The sequence below is a fragment of the Sander lucioperca genome, chromosome 12, assembly GCF_008315115.2.
Source record: "Sander lucioperca isolate FBNREF2018 chromosome 12, SLUC_FBN_1.2, whole genome shotgun sequence".
NCBI lineage: Eukaryota > Metazoa > Chordata > Actinopteri > Perciformes > Percidae > Sander > Sander lucioperca.
The window spans coordinates 6467593-6485169 of NC_050184.1; the positions used below are offsets into that span (position 1 = coordinate 6467593).

The 17577-nt window shown below is 40.5% G+C and overlaps 1 protein-coding gene across 4 annotated transcripts in view; it reads left to right on the forward strand.

Annotated features, from left to right (window-relative positions):
• clstn1 (calsyntenin 1) overlaps positions 1 to 17507 on the forward strand; it is a 40648-nt gene extending 23141 nt beyond the window's left edge. For 2 of the 4 annotated variants that reach the window (XM_031286414.2, XM_031286415.2), the window contains 13 exons: positions 168 to 353; positions 463 to 711; positions 2935 to 3056; positions 3801 to 3963; positions 4339 to 4389; positions 5417 to 5574; positions 5952 to 6100; positions 7178 to 7422; positions 10139 to 10309; positions 10700 to 10845; positions 11035 to 11170; positions 12114 to 12298; positions 14111 to 17507. In XM_031286414.2, coding sequence (XP_031142274.1) covers positions 168 to 353; positions 463 to 711; positions 2935 to 3056; positions 3801 to 3963; positions 4339 to 4389; positions 5417 to 5574; positions 5952 to 6100; positions 7178 to 7422; positions 10139 to 10309; positions 10700 to 10845; positions 11035 to 11170; positions 12114 to 12298; positions 14111 to 14305 — 2156 coding nt within the window. In that variant the 3' untranslated portion in view covers positions 14306 to 17507. The remainder of the gene's footprint in view (positions 1 to 167; positions 354 to 462; positions 712 to 2934; positions 3057 to 3800; positions 3964 to 4338; positions 4390 to 5416; positions 5575 to 5951; positions 6101 to 7177; positions 7423 to 10138; positions 10310 to 10699; positions 10846 to 11034; positions 11171 to 12113; positions 12299 to 14110) is intronic. The other 2 variants (XM_031286416.2, XM_031286417.2) reach the window with 1 other exon arrangement.
• The last annotated feature ends 70 nt before the right edge of the window (positions 17508 to 17577 follow it).

The window sequence follows — 17577 nt, forward strand, 5'->3', positions numbered from 1 at the left end:
TTTACCTCTTTTAAGCTACAAAGGCCTTTTATTATGTTTGAAAGAACTGAAGTACTTCTTAATGAGTAATTACCATTGACAGCCCCTGTATTGACTGCGCACATGTTATCGGTGCTGTGCTGAAGGACATCCTTTCATTCTTTCCTACCTTTGGCTTCGTCTTTCAGGTTTCAATAAGAGGATTGAATACGAGCCTGGCACAGGTAGCCTGGCCCTTTTCCCCAGCATGCACTTGGAGACCTGTGATGAGCCAATCACATCCATCCGAGCCAACATTGAACTGGAAACCAACCATATTGGGAAGGGCTGCGACCGTGATACCTACTCTGAGAAGTCACTGCACAAGCTGTGTGGTAAGTAACTGCTCCACTGGAAATGATTATTGTCAGTAGTGATATTTTCTTTTTTAGGAACTCCAAGTGGCCAATATAAATGCCTTTGTCCTCTTTGATTGTTTTTTAGGAGCCAGCTCCGGTACCGTGGAGCTTCTGCCTGCACCCAGCAGCTCCGCCAACTGGACAGTAGGTCTGCCTACCGATAACGGGCATGACAGTGACCAGGTGTTTGAGTTCAATGGCACCCAGGCCATCAAGGTTCCTGATGGCATGGTGAGCACCAGCCTAAAGGAGCCCTTCACCATCTCTGTGTGGATGAGACATGGCCCTGGGGCCCATGAGAAGGAGACCATCCTCTGCAACTCTGACAAGACAGGTAACGTCCCTGGAGAAGAGTAGAACTGTTTGAAAGTTGTCTAAAATAAAGATTTTAGCTGTACCTGGACTGTGTCAAAGCTCCAGTTTGACTTTTGGTGAAATAGTTTTATGAGGTTATATTGGTTTTCAGGTAGTCAACTGTAAAACACACAGTAAACATACAGTACATAATTAAACGCATAATAAACAAAAAGGAAGCCAACCCACCATAATATAGATGTAAACCTGCTATCACTCCCGCACTGATTGTCAGGTTTTCAAATACAAAGAACATCACTATATGATAACTACTTTGACTAAAAGTTATTTTAGTTTTAGTTAAAGGGTTGTTTACGTGAGTAATATTTGTAAAAAATATATATATGCTAAACAAAAGGCCTGTACAGTTCAGAAACAAACATATTTTTTATTTTTCATTTGTAAGTCAAACTCTCAACTTGTATGTGAGTATACCTGTTAACTATTCCGTCAAAAACTACTGACTGGGCTGTTTTGATATGAATGTCAGAAACACAATGAAGGAGCAACAAAAAATATGTAAAACTACTTCACATTATCCTTTGTTAAGACCAGACATGCAGACTCAGTTATCTGAAAATTTCAGCACCCTATAAAACCTGCGTTTAACTCTTTTGGCATCTAAGTGGCATACTCATTATTTTTGCACATATGGTGTCTGAACATATGCCTCTAATAAATAAAATAAAATAAAAAAAACCTTTAGCTTCAGGCTATAATCAGTCTTAGTGCTCAGCTGGCTGAATACACATGGAAACTTTCTCACCTCTGCCGAGTGCTCCATGACGTTTCCATGTTTTGTCACTAGTTGTAAATTTTGTGTGTGGTCACTGGTCACAAGCTCCTTGATCTTGTTGACTGTAAAGTCTCTGCCATTGTCAGTGAGAGGCAGTTCATCAGCTTCTGTTCGACTGCTTATATAAGAAGGATTACATCATACGCTGTGCCCTGGACAGGAAGCTCCCAAACCCATGATCATGTGATGAAAATGATTTTTCAAAATGGAAGTTGAATTAACTTCCTGTTAGTGGAGTAATTGATTACATATTTCATACTGGAGTCCAGTAAATTCTGCTAAACAAAAGACCTGTACAGTTCAGAAACAAACATATTTTTTATTTTTCATTTGTAAGTCAAACTCTCAACTTGTATGTGAGTATACCTGTTATCTATTCCGTCAAAAACTACTGACTGGGCTGTTTTGATATGAATGTATATGTTCAGACACCATATGTGCAAAAATAATGAGTATGCCACTTAGATGCCAAAAGAGTTAAACGCAGGTTTTATAGGGTGCTGAAATTGTTGTTGATGTAACTACTAGACTCATGATTATCCCTTTAAATGGATAATATACTGTAATGTTGCCAAATTATAATCAGCCCCCTGAGCCCAGAATCGTATTTCCGAAACATATGTTACTATGTTCCTAAAAGGGTGCCCTGTTTTTGATTATCTTAATCAATTGAGAGGAAAGCATATGCTTTGAGGTCTGTTAATGGATGATAACTCCACAGTCCATTTGAATTATATAGACCTATAACCTGATGCTCTCTAATTATAGTGTATGGCATCATATGATTGATTTTTTTTATGTATTAGATATTGTAATAGACTACGTCTAAGGATACATATTGAGAAACGTACTGTACATCTTGTAAATCTAACAGCCAGTTGCTGTTTTGGTACAAAGATTACATGTACAGATAAATCCTACCTTTCTGACTTCTGTTTTTTTCCTCCAAGAAAATGACCTATGGGTGCATTTCCAGGTTAGAGAACAGTACATTTGTTAATAGGAATTGGTTGTTAAACTGGTTGCCAATCTTTTCTGCCACCGTGAGAACCTGTGCAGACATGTTTGTAAATTATGAAATTGGCATGGGCTGATGACAAGTTCCAGTAGTCACATATTTCATCATTACATGGCTACAAGCTTGTGCTTGTGTTTAAAAGTAATTTACTGCCCTCTTTTTGTGTAGTCATCAGTTGTAAATGTAACAGTAAACCATATGTTACACAAACCTTTTCTCTTTAATGTTATTGTGTGGTAGTTGCTTCATTGTTTCTCGTGGCCTCTATAGAAGATTGCAGTTGATTTTAAATATTCACATATATTCAGATATTCAGTTACATGTTTGCATTTACATTTTAGAGCTACAGTTTCATATCTAGATCTCCCCTCTCATATTCTCCACTGCAGAGATGAACAGACACCACTACTCGCTGTACGTCCACAACTGCAGGCTGATCCTCCTCCTCCGTCAGGATCCATCTGAGGCCGAGAACTACAAACCAGCCGAGTTTCACTGGAAACTCGACCAGGTCAGCTGCTTCTTTTACCAAACTTTGTGTTTAGAGTTTAGAGGGTGATAGACTGTGTCGCATGAAATTTAACCAAAAAAAAAGTTAGTTACACAGCACTGTGTAACTTTTACAGTCCACATTCCAGCTTTTTTTCCCCCAGCTCTTCTCTTTGTTCTTCCTCTCAAACTTATACATAAACTTCAAATGGTTCAGAACTCTGCAGCTCGTATCATCACCGGAACATCTTCTTTTAGTCACACCACTCCTGTTCTTCAGCAGCTTCATTGGATCCCAGTATAACACCGCATTGATTTTGAGATTCTCCTTCTCACCTTCAAGTCCATTCACAACCTCGCTCCTCTGTATCTCACTGACCTCCTTCATATCAACGCACCCACCCGTACTCTCAGGTCTTCTTCACCTGTTCACCTCACTACACCTCCTGCCCATTTGACGACCATGGGGTTTAGAGCCTTCAGCATCTCTGCCCCCCGCCTCTGGAATTCCCTTCCACCAAACATTCGCAACATTAACTCACTTTCCCTTTTCAAACCCCGCTTGAAAACACATTTTTTCCCACACTGGCATATCCAACATGATCACCACTCATCTGTACTTAGTAATGTTCGGTTTGTTTTTACTATTATTATTATTATTATTATTATATTGTCTTGTAAGGTGACCTTGAGTGTCCAGAAAGGCGCTCATAAATACAATTTATTATTATTAATATTTTCATTCTCTCTGTTGTGTTCTTCACAGGCGTGTGACAAAGAGTGGCATCACTATGTGCTGAATGTGGAGTTGCCCACTGTGTCCCTGTTTGTGGATGGAACTACCTTTGAGCCCTTCCTGGTTACAGAGGACTACCCACTGCACTCCTCCAAGATCGAAACTCAGCTCACCATTGGTGCCTGCTGGCAAGGTAAACTTTTTAATACATTTTTTGGAGGAATGCTCTGAAAGTTAAAGTTTGACAAAATTAATTCATTTACAAATAAATCTGAAGCACCGATATATCGTAAAGAAAAGATTTGAATGTCTTTTGGTTTCTGTAACATTTAGCTTTTTTTGGTGGCTAAAATAGTAAAAGAAAAGTGCTTTAATGCTACCTGATAATCTATTATTATATTTGTTTGATTAGAGCTTGTGTAAAAATTTATTGTGCATGTTATTTTATTAACTCTTTGTTAGATTCTCAAATGATGCACCATGGCCTCGTATTTAGCATCTGAATCTACTACAGATCCTCAACCCTCCTCCCTGTCTCTCCCTGCTCTCTTGTTTCTGTCCTTTACAGACAACTCAGGACATGACAATGACACTGAGTCAGTCTCTGAGCCCACCTCAGGTTGCTCAAATCTTTCCCTTACTCCTCAAATATGTCCATGTGTCCACAATGTCCCACCAAGCTAACTGCATCCTCATTCCATTTCGACTAGAATGATTCTTACACATTCTAGATGCAGAAATATTTGTTTATTCATAACTGTTTGGTGCATTATGCAGTATGAATGAGTTTGATTTTTAATGCATTTTTTTTTTTGCGTTTTCTTCATTCTCCATTTTTACACTCTTCTCACTGCAGCAGCCAGGTAGTTAATACACAAACAGAGCAGAAGTAGACATATAATGAGCACAAAACTCTGACCTGACTGCAGCATTTTGGTCGTGATAGCTGTTTCAGAACATGACCTTTGGGTCAGAAGCAGTAACTCCTCCATATCAGATAACAGTGCTACAGCAACACACACACACACACACACACACACACACACACACACACACACACACACACACACACTGCTGGATGACTGTGTGACTTTGAGATGCGGAGGTCCAGGTGCAGTGGCGCAGACACTCATTATGTTTCAGCAAGAAGACACAACACAGTTGTTTCACCTCTTATTCGAAAGGATTAATGCACCTCACCACCAGCAATACTGAAACACTCTCATCCTTTTTGTGTATTTTAAACATTTTGCAGTCCTTAAGATGGTTCCATTATTTTGTGAAAATAAGGTGACTAAAGAGGATTAATTTCACCATTATCTTAGATAATACCTTTGAGTGTCTTTTTGCTGTTTGTTTTCCACAGTATAGCAGCGGTTCACTCGGTTAATGCAGATGTTGCATGCATACGGCGTGTATAAGCTCATCCATCATTCTCCTGTCTCCCTCACTAGGCCTCCGGCCTTGTAAGGGCACACATACTAACTTGCATGAACGCCATTCACGCCAGCTTTGCACATTGAGACAGCATGCTTGAATCACCAGCCCAGAAATGGTGAAGTCTGTGGAATGTACACTTAACTAATTAGTTGTATTTATGTGTGTGTTCTGTTTGCTTCTCCGCTTCACTATCCTGATGTGCCCAGGTGGAAATGCTCGAATGGCCCAGTTTTTCCGAGGGAACCTAGCGGGGCTCATGATCCGCTCTGGCAAGCTGGAGAACAAGAAGGTGATTGACTGTTTGTACACCTGCAAGGAAGGACTGGATGTGCAGCTGCCTGAGGAAGTAGCTTCAGCTGTCAAGGTGAGGAGAGCACAGTGTTTTAGAGACACAAAACAAACTTGGTTGCAAACCGTTTAGGAGTTGGATCCTAGTAGGGGAAGAAAAGTGTGCACTCAAATTCTTTACAGGTTGCATTTAAGTGTAAATTGAAAAAAACACTAAAAAGGTAATTTAAAGAACAGACAACAAGAATTAAATGTATATCAGCCAAAAATTGACCATTTCAGCTGTATGGTTAACATTGACAGGTTCTCCTGGACTATGGGTGCAAGTGCTTTGTGTGACACATGTTAAATGACTTTTATTAATAGCTTAGCATCACACTAACACATTTTTGCGTGTAAGCATAGCATTAGACAATCTTGCCTCAAATGACTCAACTTGATTTCTTCTCTCAGGTTGAGTTCAACCCCAACCAGTCCTCTCTGACCGTGGAGGGCGACGACATTGATGCCTTTGACAAAGTCATGCAGCACCTCTCCTACTTGAACTCTCGCCAGTTCCCGACCCCTGGCATCAGGCACCTTCGCATCTCCACCACCGTCAAGTAAGTAGCAGAAGCCAAAAATACTTCCCCAGTAGTTATGAGCTTGTTTGCGAAACAGGTTCTTTCTGCCTAATAGACATTCAGAGAGGGTTTGTCTTTATGCTTTAAATGTAAGGATGGTTTCATGAGGTAAAATAGATCAGGTCAGTAGTTTTTCCTAATTTCCATAACAAAGAGAGTAAAAGGTCGGAGAATGACAGGTGGCTGTAAGATTCTGCATTTTCTTTTTCAGTTCTCTCTGATGTATTTTATAACGATGTATTCAGGGACTGAATGTGAATAACAAAACAGCATTACATTTACAGATGGTGTATGCAAAGAATGTATTAAGACTCGGGTTTCTGCTGAGACGACTCTAAGATCAGTTCCAGTTAGTGTTGCAGTTTAACATTGTTTCTTATTTGCATATGCACACATCTGTATCAGCAGAGTTTCATTGGGTGGACTGAGCAATTAGACAAAATGATTAATTTTCCTTATATCTTAACTTTCTACCTGTGAGGGCAACTCAAATGTATTCACTTTAATTTGTCATGTTTGTTATGAAGCTGTAAGAGTCCATCTCAGGATTTTGTCTTTCCCCATCACCCTGCCTGAACCGGACATACATTAGATCAGGGGTCACCAACCTTTTTGAAACTGAGAGCTACTTCATGGGTACTGAGTCATACGAAGAGCTACCAGTTTGATACACTCTTCTGAAATAACTAATTTGCTCAGTTTGCCTTTAGTTATATATGATTATTAATGATTAATGATACTCATCTATGTGAAGACACTGATCACGTTCATGATTTCTCACAATAATTATCAACAATGACTTAACAAGGTGAGAAACAGATAATATCAATATTCAATTTTCATTTTTAGAACAGGCCTGAGGGCTACTCATGTGGTCCTTGGGGGCTACCTGGTGCCCGCGGGCACCGTGTTGGTGACCCCTGCATTAGATTATGGAAGCAGGGCACATTTAAAATGCCCCTTATGTATTTTAAAGCAGAGGGAGAACCAGCAACCTAATCAAAAAACGATAAACGATACAGGTTTCTAGGTATTTAAACTTGAATCTCCCCTCAGATGCTTCAACGAGGAGTCCTGCGTAACAGTGCCAGATGCCGAAGGTTATGTGATGGTGCTGCAGCCCGAAGAGCCCAAGATCAGCCTGAGCGGCATCGACCACTTTGCTCGCAGCGCTGCCGAATTTGAGAGCCAGGAAGGTGTGACGTTGTTTCCCGAGCTACGCATCGTGAGCACCATCACCCGCGAAGTGGAGGCTGACACTGAGTCTGAAGCGACAGAGGGAGCTGATGATGACCCTACGGGTGAGAGAAATGCACATATGACCCCTACATTAACCCCAGATAATGGTATAGGGAATTTGTAGATATAGCTAACCCATTTTTCAGTTGATTAACAGTCTGCTCATCCTCTGATTTATATACACTTTCTACTTCAAACGACCACATATGTAATCTTAGTCTCGTGCCCTCTGAGGCAGTGCAGTACACAGTGGTTGCCTTGGTTGAATTACCTTAGACACCAAATGTGAATGTACAGTTGATGGCGGTGTAGATGTACAGTAGCAGGTAATGTTGAGGATTATGCCTGGAGGCCGAAGGGATTGGACAGACAGAGCGAGAGGGAGGGAGAAAGGGATAAGTTGTTTACTACTTAATGGGAGGGAGGGGCAGTGACCAGCCAGCCATCTGTTAGGCTCGTATGTGAGCTAAGACGTGGAGAGACAATAGACGTGACACAGATACAGGGAGATGCAATGTCCTGTGGTGAACAGCAGGCCATATGGGACAAAAGGGCTTACAGAAATATGTTGCTATTACCTGCATTACCCTGCCCCACCCAAACAAGAGATGTCACAGTAGATGACTGAATCAATTAATAGCAGCTTCCACAGAGTCAAAAGGTGCAAACTGTGCATGAAAGATTAATTTGGTACACAAGCAAAATGGAGAAGACTGCCTGCCTCAGCTGGGCTATTAAAATATAGTCATACCTATTATTTGTATGGGTTCCTGAACTATTTTCTGTGTTTTACATCTCTGTTCTTAAACAAATAGAAAATACACTAACTGAAGATATATTATTAAAGTGGCTATGTGTAACTTTCAGTTTGTGTTGATTCTAGAGGCCGATTTGGACAAAAGTGGTAGTGTTTTTACCACACCTGCTGTCGAAAAGGTCTTTTCTTTACGGTGCTGTATTGCCCACTGTAGATTACTGAGTTAGCGTTACTGGGAGGTCATATAGTGGCGATGAATATTTTGCTCAGACAGAAAATCTTTCATTTACAATAAGAGAATACGTTACAGATGCATCGTTGCATACGGCAACTTAGCCTACTTTGGATGTCTCGTGAGCTAAACCAGGTATCACTGTCACTGTGTCACGAACCAAAGCATTAAGAGTTTGTTGTAGCAACCAACGTAGTAATAACTCATATAGTGCATTTCATGAAACCCAACGATGCTTTACACAGGTACAGGGGGACAAGGGAAAAGAAAATACTAGGCCAACACAAACAAAAACACGGACAAAAAGGAATAAAACGTCCGCGCTAAATGGAAGAGGGACGTAATTTAATGTAGGCTACTGGCGTACAACCACGTCACGCATTGTCCAGTTATTTTATGAATGACATAGACATATTACATACCTGAGGGCCAATTCGGAGACGTTTTTTAATCATTTACAATTCGGTAATTGTCTCCATCTGTTAAAAGAACGACCGAGATTGACTCGGTTTTGCCCGTTGTCTTTCACTTTCTCTTTTAGCTTTTAGTTGCAATTAGGCCTATATAAAGAAATCTCCTGCTACCTTTGGCTGGATACACTAACACAGGCTTTTTCTGGTGAAACACCGAAATCTGTGACCCTTCAGTATTCTTGTTCTGTTGCAAAAAATCATTTTGTGACTTTACTAGAGGCATTACTAAAAACTATATAAAACTAGCGTTCTTTTCACTGTTAGTCTCGTTTGCTGTTACAGGTCATTTATGATCATCAGATGGAACATTACACAGTTTCAGAAACGTGTAAAAGTTACATAATAGTCACTTATAAAGTAGCACCATACTGCTTTTTAAACATGGAACATATTTGCTGTTAACAACACTGTGGTCAACCTGCAGTAGTGTGAAGGGCAGCTATAGCTGATAACTGTGTGTATATGTGGTACAATAACGGAGTAGCTAAGCCTACCTGTTGTATTGACAATGGATGTTGGAGCAGTTTAGGTTGGGCTGTACTATTGCTGATCATTTCTAATGATCAAACTGTGGTGGCCCATATTGGGTTATCTCGATTGCATACTCATCTAGATTCAGTTCTTAAACCCTCAACCTTTTTAAGTGCTTTTAAAAAAATGTTTTGGAGTGGCTCATTAACTGGTCTTTCTATTTGTGAACAAGTAGTTTCACATGAACAGGCAAATATTTTTATCTTAAATTGTGCATTAGAACAGTGTGTTTAGTATAGGAATATCATGTGTTTCTCATCTTGGATAAATTTCTAGTGTTACCGTGTTAAACTTCACCAATTTTATACAGCAAGTCTGGAGGTCAGTGCCGGTTGGGGAAAAGACTACAAGTTTGAAAATGAAAGCAATCTGGAGGTGTTGAGTTAGAAAGAAGTGATCTTACCAGATCTCTGTTAGCCCACCTCTCATCTCTGCTTGAGGCTAGCGGCTCGAGGCTACATTAGCTTCTACTAGCATAACATACCTGAATCTCTGACCCATCTGTCAGTGGTTGAGTTGTATTGTGGGTAATGTAGGCGCCAGGTTTTGAAGGAAGAAGAATGCTTGGAATAAAAAGGAGGATATCTCTGGTTCTGCCACATCGATTTTTGATCCATGTTTTCCATCATGAGTCCGACATGTAATAGGACTGCAATGCTAAATAAATGGATGACTCGTTTAACACCATCAACAAACGTTCATTACAGGCCCAGTGGACAATCCTAAATTTGAGAAGAGCCCTACAACTCTTCTTTCTAAATCGTTTCTCTCCATTGTTCATTCAGTCCAAGAGGCAGTGGTGTCAGAAGAGATCATGCACAACCTGGACACATGTGAAGTGACTGTGGTGGGAGACGAGCTGGACGGGGAGCACGAGGGCCTGGAGGTGGACATGTCCCAGCTGCAGCAGCATAGCCTGGAGATGAGTTCCTCTAACCTGGGCCTCGTCATCACCGGTACGGACACAGAGCTGTTCGAACTAGCACCTAGCGGTGCTATATATATAATAATAGCTTTGCAGAAAATACTGCTTTACATGAGAAGTAAATTCTTTGAAATCTGTTTAATACTGAGGCCTCAAATGTAAACACTAAAAATATGTAACCATATACAGTATAATGTACATGTGTAGGTATTTAAAGTTTAGGCACTCACACTGTCAACTAGAGTGATTGGAAGTCAGAGTTACCAAATCTGCCGTCTCTTAGGGTATACTTTTTAGTATAGAGTATTTATACATTTCTAAATCTTAAAACCACACACTACTTTAGAGAGTTTTCCTGACACTTTCTGATGATTGCTGATCAAATTTCTCTCTGACACAAACTCCCCTCTGTGTGTTCCAGGTGTGAACACCATGGCCAACTACGAGCAGGTCCTGCATCTTATCCGTTACAAGAACTGGCACACCGAGGCTCTCTTTGACAGGAAATTCAAACTGGTCTGCTCCGAACTCAACGGTCGCTACATCAGCAATGACTTCAAGGTCGAGGTATGACCGTTCGTCAGTTACATCACATAACGGTGACGCATTCACGACAGAGGAGTGCAGGCAGTGCCCTAATTTTACCGAAACATTCTTGTGTCTCCTCACAATACTTGAGCTACATCTAAAGTGGGGATCTATTTGCAATGTTTTGTGACAGTATACATGTGTGTTTCTGGTTTTCATTCTTTCTAGGTGAATGTAATCCACACAGCCAATCCTGTGGAGCATGCCAACAATGCCATGGTGCAGCCCAACTTCATTAACCCTGTGCATCATGCCTCTGTGGATCTGTCCGGTCACAACCTGGTCAACGCTCACCAGGCCTCAGGTACTGCAACATGTAAAATGTTAGGGTTCAAAAACAATATGAAGAAAGAATGTTTCTCACCTTGTCCATTACATCATACAAACCAAAACTGTGCCCACTTTTTTAACTCTACTCTCTATCTGTCTTAGCGACAGCTATTATTAGTCATTTTGTTGAACTGGTCATCATGTTAAAGGACAGAAAAACTAATTCTGGTTAACGCTGACTCTTCTAGTTTTTATACATGTTTACATCTTGCCTAATAACAAACTTTCAGGCATCATGATATATATTTTACAATCACTTGATGAATAATGATGATGAACTTGGTAATTTTTGCTTACTGAAACTTTACCCAATTGGCACATTTTACTCATACGTTTAAATGAATACCAAACCTCATAATCAAACTTTTAATCTGCTTAATTGTTGGTACTGTAGAAAAAAATTTGGCCTCTGGTGTGGCAAGCTTTGTTAGAGATGGATTACAGTCTAATAATCAGAAGTAGGGCAAGTATGAAACACTGGGTGTTTTTTTTCTGGCACAAGTTTAGGGATTATACTTGAGTGCTGTTTGTGACATCTGTACATGCGGCGGTCTGAACACAACCTTTTATTTCCTGGCTTCAGTAATCCTCTGGGCTGTCAGGCTCACTAAGCTTGCCACGCAAAAGAGAGGCCCTTTCCTGTTAATATGGGGCAAAGTGGAGCAGGTTGGAGGGAGACAGGCAAGGCCATTTAAAGAAGGACACACACCTAGAGCTGCCCAAACATTCATTTACAGTTTGAGAAGACATTAACATCAGCATTGGCACACCATGAAACTAAAGTCGTTGAAATGCTCTGAGACAGAGGTGGATGCTGCGTCTCCCCACATAAAGCTTTACCAGGGGTTTTATGTGCAAATTGAACATAGTTTACGTCTAACTCCTCATTGTGTCTGTTTGTGTTTGCTTCTTCACAGTTGTTCCCAGCGCTGCCACCATTGTCATTGTGGTGTGTGTTAGCTTCCTGGTGTTTATGATCATCCTGGGCGTGTTCCGCATCCGAGCCGCACACCAGAGCACCATGAGTGACCAGGAGAACGGCAAGGAGAACGAGATGGACTGGGACGACTCAGCCCTCACCATCACCGTCAACCCCATGGAGGTAAAAACACACAGGGAGGCGAAATGAGGGAACATGTTTTCTGGTTATTAGCCAGTGAAAAGCCAAGCAGAATTCCACTTCTCAACAAAATGTGGTCGGGTGGCAGCCTAGACAGCTTTTCACCTGCTAATGCTCTCTGGGTGATGTTGTGACTGTGGCCTAGTTTCATCTGAGCTCCCAGGATTGACAGCACTGTGGGGACGGTGAAAGAGACTTTGTTGTAGATATTTATGGAATCTTACCTTGCTAGTTAAAATAAAGATGTATATATCAATATTTAGATCAATTCTGTGCAACCAGTTGGTCTTGTCAAGATTTAGAGATTTTGGTGCCCCAGCCAATAAAACAGCACCAATAGTTGTGTCATCCAAAAGTCCAATGTGAAAGTTTCAAATTAAGGAGTCAGCTTGTAGGCAGGTTATAAATATTTGTACTGTGGATTTATGTCATGAGTTATGTGTGGGCTTGCAACTAATTTATAATGTTTTCTTTGCTGATAGCTAGACACAATAATCCCGCGACCAGCATCTTAACTTAAAGAGTAACTGAACACCAGTTTGACGGACATCGTTTTGCTTACCTCTCTAGTTGAAGGTTTCAGGCCTGGGGGTACAAGCGGCCGAAATGGGTTTCCTCAGGGGGGTGGCTGGCGTCTCCCTTAGCGATAGGGTGAGAAGCTCAGTCATCCGTGAGGAATTCGGAGTAGAGCCGCTGCTCCTTTGTGTCGAAAGGAGCCAGTTGAGGTGGTTTTGGCATCTGGTAAGGATGCCCCCTGGGCGCCTCCCTAGGGAGGTGGTCCAGGCACGTCCAGCTGGGAGGAGGCCTCGGGGAAGACCCAGGACTAGGTGGAGGGATTATATCTCCACCCTGGCCTGGGAACGCCTCGGGATCCCCCAGTTGGAGCTGGTTAATGTGTCTTGGGAAAGAGAAGTTTGGGGTCCCCTGCTGGAGCTGCGGCCCCCGCGACCCGACCCCGGATAAGCGGACAAAGATGGAAAAGGGAAATGGAACTCTCAGCCTAAATCACACCACGGGTTGCAGTAGAAAAGAGCATTGCATCCCTATTTAGTGAGACCTCCTACATTTGTACAAATGTGGTCCAAATGGAACTCTGTTGTGGGGAATGGTCACTTGATCAACTGCAGTAAATGATGAGTAGTGAAGAAAAAATGGTCTCCTAAACAGCGTTCAGTGAGAATCCAGAAAAGCTGATTTCACATATAACAAACAAAGCAATGAGCTGTGTTCCTCTGTTTTGTTAAGTGAGACCCAACTCGTATGTTTTCTTAATGATATTTAGGGAATTTTATGCCTTTTTATTAGACAGCTGGTAGTAGACAGATGACAGGAAATGATGGGAGAGAGAGATCAAACTCTAATAAAAATGGTTAGTTTTTAATTAAACATTTTTTTAGACACATTAACTGACATTTGTAGGATAATTAACATGATAAAATTACATCATCATGACATGACTGCTCTGGGAGAACAAGACATCCAGACATGTTTGATGTCTGTGGTTTTTACACCATAAGAAAAAAAAACTTCTAAACTTTAGACTGCATTTGGTATTTTACTCCCAATAAAACCTTTAAGGAATTGCCTTATTTACCTATCTAAGAATGACCTATCTAAGAAACATTTAAAGCAGGGTGTTAAGATGTGTGTGTTACTTGATACAAAGTAAGTTAGTATTGGTTTAAATACGGTTAAAGCTATACACATTCGGAGCAGTTTAGATCTCTAAATATATAAATTATTGTGACTCTTCACAAACATGCCCACCCTCTCTTCCCTCTGTCTCTAACGCAGACGTACGAGGACCAGCACAGCAGCGAGGAGGAGGAGGAAGAGGAGGAAGAGAGCGAGGATGGAGAGGAGGAAGATGACATCACGAGCGCTGAGTCAGAGAGCAGTGAAGACGAGGAGGGCGCAGAGCCGGAGGACAAGCAGGGGGCCAGCAGACAGCAGCAGCTGGAGTGGGACGACTCCACCCTCACCTACTAAAACACACACACACACACACACACACACACTCAACACAAGCTCACACACACACACACACATCACCAACTCACACTTACTCAGATCCTCATACTCACTGTTCCACACAGACTCCCACCCCCCTACAAGGAGCCATGATGTAAAAAAAAAAAAATACAAAAAAGCAAAACAAAAATTCCCTGTAGCGTATATATGGTCAAGGATTTCCTGTTGTTATCTTAGTGGTGGTACTTAGTGTAGTGTAGTCATCACCGGATTGCTGATTTTTACCGTTTATTTTTTTATTTATTATATTTTAATTCCCAGGAAAACTTGGCCAACATTTGTTCTGAACTGTGTGAGGCAGCCAACCCTGCACTTTGTTGTTTTCTCTCAGATGTAATGCTTTCAAATGGAGACTTTTTTTAATGTATATTCTTTGCTTACTGCTTTTAGATTTGTTTGCAGCTAATCTTACATATAACTTTGACATGAGTTTTCTTGACTTGTAGTCCACAGTGAAACAAAATGCTTTTAACAAGTAGACCGCATTTTCTTTTTTTTTCTTCTTTTAGTGCATGAGGATATTTGAGAAGTCATATGTGTAGAGAAATGAATTGCTTTTTAAAGATTTTGTAAATATAAAGAAACCATGTAATTAGTCAATGTGTTAGTGAAGGCCTACTCAACGGGGTCCAATATCTAAAATGACGCAGTTCGTAATGTAGAATATTTGTGTCACACAGGCTGTAGCATGTCGCCAAATTTCTGCAAACGCTGTTCCATCATGCTTGTACATGTCTGCTTCATGATAAGAAACCCTTGCTGTTAAGTGGAGGTTTCTATGACAAAGTGGTGTCCATTTTGTCTTTTTCTTTTTTGCAAAGAGGAATCATTTCTTTTGCTTTCTCGTAGGCAGGACAGGTGGATGGTTTCAGCTTCATTCATTGCTTCGCTTGCACAGGTAGCAATGCTCTACTCCAGGCATCTGTGTTTTTCATTCCCAATGGATCTCACTGTTGTACAGAAGGGATTTTCTTTTTGTTCAGAGTAATCATACCCAGAGAAATGCTAATGTACAAATCGACATTTCGTGTGGAACGGTACAAACACTAGGCCAGCAGGTACTGTAATGCTGTTGATCTTGAAATATGGGTACTAAAGTTTTTGCCAGTTTGTTTTGGACAAGTAGAGAGATTTCCTCAGCAGCTTTAAAAGTCTTTCGTCCGTATCCCTGTCCTGCTGTGCTGACAGAAGTAGGGAGATAAAAACCCTTCGAACTACTGAAAGAGCAGATTTATGACAGACAGAGCTTAAGTGGAGCCTGGTTGAATAGTGCACTTTCTGGCATTGTTTTGGGGAAGAGTAATGAAATGAAAGTACTTTTCAGGATTGCTTTGTTGCAAGTTAATTTTCCAAGGCACGGCTATTTAAATCTGAAATAATAAACCATATGTTACAGGCATTTTTAAACTGGTTTCCTGTTGCAAAATATGCACCATCTTTATTGTAGTTTAAGGTATTACAACTGAAGTTATGACTGCATAGTTTACAAAAGGAAAACACTTAAAAAAGAATCTTCTTGTTTGTTCAATGAAATATTTTTTTTGCCGTATACCACTAGATTTTATTGTACATGGAACTGTACTGTAGAGTTGTTCTAAGATATTTGTTTACATTTGGTAAACTTATTTTCCTTCTGGTGTTAGTATAAAGCTTATACAATTGATTGGGAAAATGTGTCCAACCTCTATCTCCTCTCAGACACTGTTGTCCATCACTGTTGTATATATCTTTCACAAAACCAGATACAAATGTACCTTCACACTTAACTATTTAGTGTTTGTCTCATGTTTTTGGGTACCAAGTTACAATGTTAACATTTCCTAAACCTGCATTAGCCTAATTAAAGCAGATCAGATTTTGGGCATTGAAGTTAACAGAACATGACATTATTGATATTAGAAATGTCAGTGTTTTGAGCCTCATGTTTTGCATGCAAATCAAATTTTAGATGCCCAAACTGAAACATTGGAGACAATTTCCAGGCTACTTTTGAGGGTTTAAGTCGCGCACAGTTGCGTTTCTTAAGTGAGATTGATTTATAATTTTAAGAGGTTGGTGGTGGAAATGTAGTGAACAGTCTCCCCTCCATGATGACTTGGACTTTTAAAAAGTGGGCCAGGTCTGAGCCGGCTGAGATGGGAGTGCCTTTTTTCCGATCATAGCGCAATTAGCAGGTCTAACAAAAACACTCATCCGTGCTCTTTTATTCGTGGCAATTTTCTGTTTGTTTTTTATTTGTATTTGTCTAGATTTCTTACAGAGCGTAACAATAGTCCACTGCTAGTTTTATTAAAAGTGAAAAATGTTTTACATAGATGTCATGTGTCCATGTTGATGTGTAGAGGAAGTAGAATCATATTGTATCTTCTATAGATATTGTACTAAATCATTGACGAAATCCACCTTTAAAAAGATGTACAGTACATTATGAAATTGCTTTGGCAGCATACATACAGTATATATGTATACTGTTAACTGACCTATTTGTGTATAGTGGAAGGTAATTTTGAACAGTGTCCTATTGCCTGAGTTGTTGAGAAATGATTTTGAGGGCAGCATGAAATTCACAAGAACCAGAGTATAAGCCTGTCGAAATTCTCCGTTTCATTATGTAAAACACTTAATGTCCACATTTCATCTACAGTACAATACCATGGGTCACTGATATGTGCACACTGACTCTTAAGTCACGTCTCCACAGTGACTGCACCATCTCCAGTTTTCTGGGTTTAATGCTTTCTGATCATCCCCCTAGCTAAGGAAGTTGGTTGAATTGAATGTCACTGCCTAACAAACTGAAATGCAGCCATACTGTAATAACACTAAGATTTAGGGGAATTTACTTTGCATGAACCACACGTTTGTGTACGTTCCACGTGGGGTTGTGAAACTGGAGTGAGAAAAGAGACGTGATACACTACTGATTGTCAGATCGTCTGTTTCACAAGTCCACAACACTCCAGATATATATATATATATTTTTTCTTTTCTTTTAAAAATGTGCTCAAAATGGAAAAGTGTGACAATGTTTTCAGAACGGTTGAATGCTTCCTTTGTGCTTGTTGGAGCTGCTCTCACTTTTCTACTAACTGAAAGGCAAATTGTAGTGAAGTTGATGCTTGCTCGTAAACAAAATAAAGGATGATGAGATGGGGTATAACTTGTGTCTGCTCGTTTTTCTTCAGTCATCACTCTACCGTTAAGTGTTTCACTAGTGTAGACTTAGTGCT